A 9,961-nucleotide genomic window follows, 5' to 3' on the forward strand; every position below is an offset into this window, starting at 1 on the left:
CCACTGTGTGCAGCTCCCATGATCTCCAAGGACTACACTTTCTTCATGTGAAATGAGAGGGTTAGCACTTTCCAGTCCTAACATATTCTGATTGTGGATTTACTCTCCAGATTATAAATCCTCCCTCTGTGCTTTGTAAAAGGGAAAGTTTTATGTCCAAAACTTATTGTGGTCAACATATACATGATAGCATCATAAAATTCCAACATAGAACACAGAGCTACACCAACCAGGACCCCCACGGACCGTTGCCATGTACTAGTCATGGGGCCAATTCCTCTTACCTTTGACCACCTGTCCCACCTACCTCCTGCCTATCAACACTGCACTAAACCAACTGGTAGAAAACGTGCTCCTTTTGGTAGAACCAGGGTAGCAGCAAGCCTATCCCAAATTTCTATCTTTCCACACTAAGAATCCCAGAAAACTGCAGACCTGCTCTCTCCAGGGCTCTGGGTACCTAAAGAGGAGGGTCATGTGGTGCCAGGAAAGCTCAGTGACCACCCAGGGACCGAGCCCTGTGTCACACTTCTACTCCCAAAGAGGGCAGGCTGGGACATGGCAAGGGAATGCTGTTGCATGTTTTCACCGATGACTATAAATAGGAATTATTACAAACAGCTCGCCTTTGTCATTTTTATTTGTACATGTTTGCGAGTCTGCACACACGTGTACAAGACCATGTAGCACATGACAGTCACAGAATCCCTAGCTCGCAGTGCTGACAGGGGTGTGCACACCCTTCCCTGGCCTGTGGACTACAAATGAGCAGTCCAGCTCTCATATAACAGTTTTTGTTTTGTTTTGTTTCCTTTTGCCTTAATTGTCCGATTACCTTGGGACTCCAATTTCCTCTAAAGAACAATGAGGGGGATTGGACCAACCAAAACCCCCTCTAGATCTCCTAATACTGTAAGGTCCCTTGAGAGAGCACTGGGTAGGAGTGAGCAGGCAGGGATTCTGTCTGATGGTACAAACAAACAATACCTAAAATTATAATTTTAAAAGCTTTCATAACCACTCTTCTTTTCACTTAAAATGACTGTGGAAGTAGGGCAAGGCTCCTAGGGGACAGGGGCCAGTGAGAAGGCAGGCAATGAAATTAGGTCAAGTTGATAGCAATTCCATTAAAGCAAATGTTAATAAATGTAATCATTAAAAAATGAGAGTTAGAGTTATTCACTAAGCATCTTGAGGGCATCAAGAAGGACATTGGAAGATAAAAGAGAACCCTCAAAGATTAATGAGAACTTGCCTAAAAGGCTTTGTGATTTCTCTAGGCCTCAGTCTCTTAATGAAGAGTGTGGACTCCATGACACCTGGATCTTTTCTCCCCAGGTAGGTGCCAGGCTCATTTGCAGGAGAAAATGTTTACAGCTGTGTGCTATTCTGTGAGGAAACATTAAATAGTAAAGGGATCTTACCTGGCATTTAATTGCTGCTGAAGCTCCAAAACACTGGATCTGTTCAGCAGCAGATACTGGGCCTCATTCACCAGAGAAAGAGTGGCTGTTGTACCAGCAGATTGACCTAAAGGTGATGGAATATTTAAAATAAGAGTTTCTAGATATGGAAACAACCTAAGTGTTCATTGATGGATGAATGGGTAAAGAAGATGTTGTGTATATATATAATAATATTCCATTGTGTGTGTGTATATGTAGCAATTCCATTATAGCAAATGTTATACACACACATACATACACACAATGGAATATTATTCACCATTAAGTAAAAAAGAAGGAAATCTTGACATTTGTGACAACACGGATAGGTCCTTGAGGGCATTATGTTAAGTGAAATAAGTCAGACAGAGAAAGGCAAATACCATATGATCTCACTTATATGTGAAACTTAAAAAACAAAAACAAAAACCATCTCACAGATACAGAGGACAGATTGGTGGTTGCCAAATGCAAGAGGTCGGGGTGGGCAAAATGGGTGAAGAGGTCAAAAGGGACAAACTTCCAGTTATAAAATAAATAAGTGATGGGGATGTAATGTACAGCATGGTGACTACAGTTAATAATGTATTGTATATTTGAAAGTTGCTAGAACAGTAAATCTTAAAAGTTCTCATTACAAGAAAAAGAATTTTTTAACTATGTGTAGTAATAGATGTTAACTAGACTATTGTGGTAATCATTTCACAATGTATACAAATATCAAATCATTATGTTATACACCTGAAATTAACATAATGTTATATGTCAATAATATCTCAATAAAAAATTTTAATAAAAGTTAAACTTTTTTAATTAAAAAATAAAAGAAAAGAAGAGTTGTTTTCTTGCAATGCAAATGAATCATGCTCCACTAACTTGCATTTTTAAATAGTAAAGACTGTTTCCACAAGAGGAAGAAATGGTGCCCTGGAAATAAAAATGTTCCAAGCATAGTTCAAATCTCTCAAAAACAGAAAGCTCAAAAATGAGTTCCTGGTATGTTCTGCTAATAATCTGAAGAAAAATAAATAAAATGCTGAAGTGAAACTGTGCCAGCAAAGACTTGTCAGCAACATACAGAAGAGGAGAAATGGGTGGGGTGGAGCCAGGGGCCCTTCCCAAGGCGGCCAGGGAGAAGGGCCTTGATGAGGGCCACAGGCCCAGGATAGTCTTCTGAATCTACACAGGGAAGAGCTGGTTTTTGCCCTTGGGTAAGTGTGAGATATTGACTTTAGAAATAAATAATACAAGTGTTAAAACTACTAAGGTGGGAAAAATGAGTGAAATAAAATATCAAATGTGGTCAGAACTGCTGGCAGCCTGTCACCCAGCTTCCATCTCCCCGGTGTTGGGCACGCCATCTCTGTCTTTAGCCAAGATGTTGATAACAGGGGCTGGCTGGACCAAAGCCTAGCAAGCTGTCTCTAAACTAGGTATGAGGACCCCGAAGTACACGAAAATAGATACTTCTAAGAGAATCGCTTTTCAGACCCTCTACTTCCAAATGTCTTCTTTGCTAAAATGGCTCTGTCAGAGGAGGGGGTTACAATCCCTCCCCACAGAAGGTCCTTCTCCCAGCTCATAGAGGAAAGGCTGCACCTCTCTCTCCTTTGACACATCGCCCCTGGGGGATAAAAATCTCCAGGGTGGAAAACAAAAGCCCCATTCAAAACCCTAGGGTCTGTGCTGAGAGAATAAGTCTCTAAAGCTTGGGTGAATGATCCTCCGCAGGTCAGATGAGTTCCAATTCTTTGCTCTCCACAAAACTGCCACACCTAATTAAGTTGTCAAGCGACAGATGATTCAAGTCATCTGAATGTTAGATCCCTGTGTCTCAGAAGAAAGGTTTGAGTGACAGTGCGTTAGCTGAACTCCTTTCATCTCCAGCTCTTTATTGACTGCAACAAGGTTTTTCAGAAGAGAACCAATGCTTAGCACCAGCTCTTCTGGTCATAGGTGACAATTACTCATGAATATGGGAATTAATGGTGGGCAGCTTAGCCGTCTCATTAAAAGATTTATTTTCAAGAATGTTTTCTCTTTATGTTTAATAATAATCTTTTGAAATTTATAACATACTTTTGTTGTTTTGATCAACTATGTACTATTAAAAATTATGATAAGAACTCAACCTAGAAGAAATTTCCTAACGCTTAGACTCTTATGATCACAGTAAACTTTAAAAATAATTATACATTTCAATTTATATATGATTTTAGTTTCAAATTAAATATGATAAGGTGATCAAAGAAAGATTTTCAAGCATAAACTATATAACTAAAATAAAATTTTGTCATGAAAATGGAATGGAAATATAAGTTGAAGAAGAAAAAGGAAAGAAATAAAATTTCTGACCATGAAAAGACTGTTCGTTCATATATTTTTAATGAACATTCAAGGGAATCAAATCACTATGGTATTGAGATTCCACTGGCTAATATTTAAAAGGGTGATGTACAAGCTTTAATTTAAAATGAATATATTTACAATATGCTGGAAATCTCATCCCGTGCAACTATTTAAACTAGTTTTGTAAATTTAGATGACAATGTAAAAATGTATGAGGAGGTAATATAGCTTTAAAAAAAATTCTTCTAAGGTATAGCAACACAAAAATGCTTGGAGATCTGTGACCTAGACCATCAGAAACTTCTCTTTCATAAATGACTTGAAGTGATCATGTCTCTAATCGTGTCTCTAAGCTTATCCAGGCCCAAGCACCACCAGCTCACCTCTTCGATAAAATGAGCATAAGTTTATTCCCTTTTTCCATCACATAGCAACTCAAATTCTTTAACAGCTCATGACATGAAAAATTAACAAAACTTGGAAAAGCCTAAGTAGATTACATCCTTTGATTCCTCTGTCATACATTTGCAGAGTCATAGGTTCACCTGTGCAGGTCCCAAGACCCTGTTACTGGTCCCCATATAGTCAGAATGCTGTTTGGATTTACAAGCCAGTCTCTCTTGAGAGACCATCAGTAGGCAAGGTTATCTCTACACAAACCAGTAATGTAGCAACGATCTACGCCATCATTTATCTAGAATTTACTGAGCAGCTACTATGTACCAGGTGTTGTTCTAGGCACTGGGGATGCAACACTGAACAAAATAGACAAAAATCCCTCATAAAGCTTATGATCCAGTAGAGGAAATGCAGGACATACACACAATAACTGAGAAAACGCCTGACCTATAGGATGTGAAAAGTGCCACAGAGAAAAATAAAACAAGGAAGGGAGCTGGGGAGGTTCCAGCAAGAGCTCTGGTTTGAAGGACAGCTGTCAGACGAGGCTTCCCCGAGAAGACAACATTTGAGCAGAAACCTGAAAACAATCTCTCCTTCCCCTAAGGCACTGTTAACTTACAAAGCACATTCTTCTCTGCTTTCTCACTTCATCCTAAAAATAGCTTATGGCAGGAAGATTGTCACGAAACGTTTTAAAGTCCAAGTAGTCGAGTTCTACATGAGTTGAGGAACCATGAGGCCCAAGAATCTGCCAAGGTCTCGCAACCATTTGGAGACAGAACCAAGACTTTTCTCAGGACATAACAAGCTACCAATGATTTTATTTATCGATATGAAATTGTGCTTCTAAACATGCATGGCTGAGGCAGAGCACTTGAGCAGAGGCCAAGTGGCTGCCTAGAATCCCACCTCGGCCTCTCAGGGTTCTCCTAGAGACCACACGCGCGCAGGTCCTGCTGACCTGGGGCCACCGCAGCACCTTTCTGCCGAAGGCTGATCACTCCACATGAGCAAACAGATTGCCCTGTAACTGTTTCACAGGCTGATTTTGATGTATGCAAGGATGAGCCTGAGTTCCTGTCCCCTAAGACCCAATCCGAAATGTGATACCTTTGCCGTGTTTCTTCGCATTTCTTTGAAAGTTCGAACTTTGTCTGATCAAATGACACGGACGGCCCAGGAACTCTGACAACCAGCTTGAAATTTTTTCTCCACAATCAGAAGTATTTACCCTGACCCCCCCAAAAAAAAAAGAGAGAGAGAGAATAGTCCATGTTACATAGTATTTCTTTAAGCAATAACCTGATGGCATAACATCACATCACATCACATCACATCACACCACACCATACCACACCACACCACACCACATCACACCACACCACACCACATCACATCACACCATATCACACCACACCACACCACACCACATCACATCACACCACACCACACCACATCACATCACACCATATCACACCACATCACATCATTGAGCCCCCAGCCAGAAGGAAGCCTAAAGTGACAGGCGTGCTTAGGAAGCTGCAGGAAGATATCCAAGGCACAGGAAGACCTAAGAACTGGGCCTGTGCAACACTTTCAGATCAGATAAAAAGCTTCAGAAGCTCCTCTTGAAAGATCTTATTTATATGAATTACAGCCACTGAAAACCACAAACCTTGGAATTTGAGACTTTCCAGAGCATTATTTTGCTTTAAGAACGTCTCGAACCCAGGCACGTCTTAGTTTTTTACTATGGGCCTGACTACGATATTTTTCCTCACAGCCAGACTACACAGACTGATGTATTTGGTTTGTGAAAAGAACATTATGCCTACAAATTCCCAATATGTGTACATTTATTGATTCGGTTTTTAAAAAACTGTAACCTCCTAGAATTTTTAAAAATAATTTTAAATTTAAAAAAATTTAATGTGCACATCGCCAGAATTTATAATGCAGAATTGTTAATATCTTATATCTTAAGATACATATTATTTGAAACCTACCTTATCTTTAATTTTTACCAGAAAAAAATAGTTGCCCTTCTTTGCTGAAAGGGAAGAGAAGAATGAAATCTCACTTTGCAGCACATCCTCTCTGGTGCCTTGAGAAAGTACACCGAATCCTATTTTTATTATCTTATGTACTCATAGTTCCAAGCATAAGAAACCTCTAGTTATCTAAAAAGCTTTATGAACTGGAAAATGGCATCTCTCTCAGATGCAGCTAAACGAAATGTACAACCAGGGATGGGCCTGAGAAGCAACTACAGGCATTCCTAAATGGCTATATTTCTTTCTATGTGAAGATGTGCAATAGTGACATGCAAAAATGTTTGCCCGAAATTCATTGCCCTAATTCGATGTACTACAATGAATGTTTATCAGCACAAGTCCTGGTGAAAGGACACATGGTGTGCTCAACTCTTGACCTCCAGGATGGTCAGGGCCCAGTTATGCTGAGCAGGATCATCACACTATTGCCTTCGCACCTTTCCTGAATGTGTAGCCCTTCATCGCCCCAGTGAGATCCAGGCATCCTAATAACTTGAGTCCAATTCAGATGTAGCTTTAGTATTTAACATATCATTTCATGATTTACATGATAGTATATGAGGCAGTGCAGAAGGAAATGTAATTTATGAATTATCACCTGATAAATTGTACAACCTGAGGGACATCATGACGCCCCCTTCACCCTCAGCTTCCCCATCCAATCCATCAGTTAGTTCATGTAAGTTTACCTCCAGATTATATAGCTGACACCCACCTGATTTTCTCCCTGACCCTGGTCCAAGCCTCCATCTTGTCTCACCTGTGCTCCTAACACAGGTGCTCAGCTGGTCATCCCATTTGCACCCTAACCCCCTTCCAACAACTCTACAACCACCAACCAGGCTTCATAATGTGAATCAGGTCCATTCCCTCACCACTCCACTGTGGCCACCCCACCTGAGCTCCACCATGCCTCCTCCAAACTGTTCCCCACATCACCCCACCTCCCCCACACCACAGTGTTCCAGGCTCTGAGGGAGCAACAGAGACTGAGTCCCATTCTCCCAAGTCAGCATTCTAGTGAGAGGGACTGAAGATATAGGTTGGGGGAATAATAAATGCCAAGGAGAAGGCTATGACAAAGCAAGCAGAGAGGGAGGGGCTGATTTCTGTGGAAGGTCAGGTGACCCCTCTATGAAGAGGTCTTTTCAGCAGAGACTGACAGAGGTGAGGGAGCGAGCGCTGTGGAGGTATAAGTAGAGGAAGAGCATGTCAAGAAGAGAGAACAGCGAGTGCAAAGTCCTGAGGAGGGAGCATGCTAAATAGGTTTGAAGAACAGCAAGGAGCCAGCGTGATGAGAGGGAAGCACATGAGGTGGGAACAGCGGCAGACTGGATGGAGGACACAACAGACGACCCTTCCCCCTCAGTGTCACCCTGCAGATGGACCTGAGATTTTCACCTGCTGCAGAGTCTCACCTGTCCGCACAGACTTTGCTTTGGCAAATCTGAGCCTGTTCACCATTTTCCTCAAGAGGCACCTCTATAGGCTCCATCCCTGATGAACAAAGGTTAGAGACAAACTTATTATCATGCAAAAATGACAACTATGTAAATAAAAGTCCATTATCATGAAATATACAAGACTTATTATGACCCCAGAAATTGGCCAAATCAAATAAGTGGGTCTCGGAAATCTCTTTATAACACAGAGATTCTCTTCAGCATGATCAGCACCACCAATAGCATGTCCATTGAGCATCATTCTCATGGGAGACCCTGCCCTGGGGCAGTCACATCCATAGTCCCTGGAACACTATAAATCTCTTTGAAAGTTTTCTCTACCTCTGGATGACTCCACATCCCGAGGTCATTATTCTCTAAGCTACATAAAATCCTTTAGAAATAGGCAGGGTGAAGGCTCAATCAGCACAGAGTGTCAATTCTCAGTGGCCCCTAGGAGTCAGCATCGAATTGGAGTACTGCAGCAATCATCATTACCCCCCAAAACCTGCTACTATGTCAGTGGGGTTGGGAAGCTATTCTTTTTTTAAATTGTGATATAATCATCATACATTAAAGGAGTATATAACATATGTATGTAAGTTTAAAAATAGTAATAATTAACGCTCATGTACTCACTACTCAACTAAAGTGGTATTCATTCTTTAAATAAAATTAGAGTGAAATATGTGGATGAAACTAAAAGAAACTGAGCTGATACCATTAAGGAGTGAAAGACCTTTAATAACAGCTGGAAGTGCTGAGGCCCTCTGCCACTGAGCACTACTCCTCATCCTCCATGAGTCATTAAAAGTATAAGGAAAAGGCATGAAGCCAAGACTCCTAAATAGAACTTGCAAAGGCCCCTACTTGTGGAGAAAAGAAGTAGGACCTCCTCCCGTGTGACCCACCTATGCCTCCAGCCGTCTCCAAGTTGCTGCCAGTCACACTGCCCAGCAGCATGACCCAACCTGTCCCTTAGGTAAGAACGTTATGCACATCTGCATCCCTGCTCATTCTGGTCCTGCTTCACCACACACAGCACAGCACAGAAAACTGGTACATGCCCTCGTACTCACAAGCTTTAGATCACACCTGCTGCTCAGGCATGTGCCCATCACAATAGGCTTTACACCACCAGGAAGAGAAGCAACAATTTGTGTCACAGATGTTCCACCTTATATGTGCACAGCCAGGTCCACACTCCTGTCCCTGTATGGGGAAAGCCAGAAGAGGAACTAATCCAAGAGAAGGAATGCACTGCGCTGAATGAATATAGATGCTGACATGTCAAAAAGATGTGTATGTACCCACAGGGAAGAGAAGTAAAGTGAAATCAGAACACTGGTTACGAGGAAGTAACCACAGCATGTGGAAAAGTGCCAAGGCACAAATGTACCCTTGGGCAGCCAGCAGGAGGCTTATCCTCAGCTTCTTTCTACCTTTATCCGAGACTCTGCATAAATCACTCTGCTTAAATCATATAAAATCATTTCTATTGTCCTATTGTCCTCAGATGCTTCATAAAGCTCATTACAAGCCTCTTGTTAAGGCAATGACATCAGGGGACCCTACATGCATTGAACTCAAGGGGCCCGCCCCCAACAAAGTACATGGGGGCTGAGTTCATGCCATATGTACTGTCCCTGTGCTCAGCTCAGAGATACAGGGGAATAAAATAGCCCGATGTCTGGACTCAAGATGCCTGAAATCTTTGAGTCCCACACATAAAGCCATTATAATGTGTGTTTCATTGTTTATTAATTAGTTTGTTCTTTCATACATTGCCAAAAAATGCTTACTCCACCTGCAGTGGTGGAAGCCCCTACGAGTGAGCAAAATATCTGATGCATGTAGGGGACATCACACCACCTCAAAAAGTGCTGCTAATTTGGAGTAGAAGATAATTGAATATTTGTAGTTTTTTCTCTCACCCTTTCCTTACATTCTAGAAGTCAGGATATATATTTTTATGCTTCAGAGAATAGAAAGTGGAGTAATCCACTCAACTCTTTTTGAATGTTAATATCCTGGGTACTTGAACTTGAACAAGAAAAGTACAATAAAAGAAGGTAATATATCAATCTCACTAATAAAATTAGGCATAAAAATACTAAGCAAAATATCAACAAACTAAATGTATCAAAAAAATTATTGCCAACTAGTGTTTTCTCTCCCCCAAGAGTGCAAGGATAGTTTAGCACTAGACAATCTACTAATGTAAGATGTCGCACTAATAGAATACAGGAGAAAAATATGACAACCAATA

At 41.2% G+C, this 9,961-nt stretch overlaps 1 protein-coding gene across 2 annotated transcripts in view; it reads right to left on the reverse strand.

Annotated features, from left to right (window-relative positions):
- The window catches only part of MOCOS (molybdenum cofactor sulfurase), a 52,106-nt gene that overhangs the window by 9,202 nt on the left and 32,943 nt on the right, over positions 1–9,961 (reverse strand). For both annotated transcript variants that reach the window (XM_023531553.1, XM_023531557.1), the window contains exons 10-12: positions 7,669–7,747; positions 5,307–5,428; positions 1,425–1,530 (exon numbers count right to left, since the gene is read on the reverse strand). In XM_023531553.1, the coding sequence (XP_023387321.1) occupies positions 1,425–1,530; positions 5,307–5,428; positions 7,669–7,747 (307 nt within the window). The remainder of the gene's footprint in view (positions 1–1,424; positions 1,531–5,306; positions 5,429–7,668; positions 7,748–9,961) is intronic.

The sequence above is a fragment of the Pteropus vampyrus genome, unplaced genomic scaffold (assembly GCF_000151845.1).
Source record: "Pteropus vampyrus isolate Shadow unplaced genomic scaffold, Pvam_2.0 Scaffold3, whole genome shotgun sequence".
NCBI classification, from domain to species: Eukaryota; Metazoa; Chordata; class Mammalia; order Chiroptera; family Pteropodidae; genus Pteropus; species Pteropus vampyrus.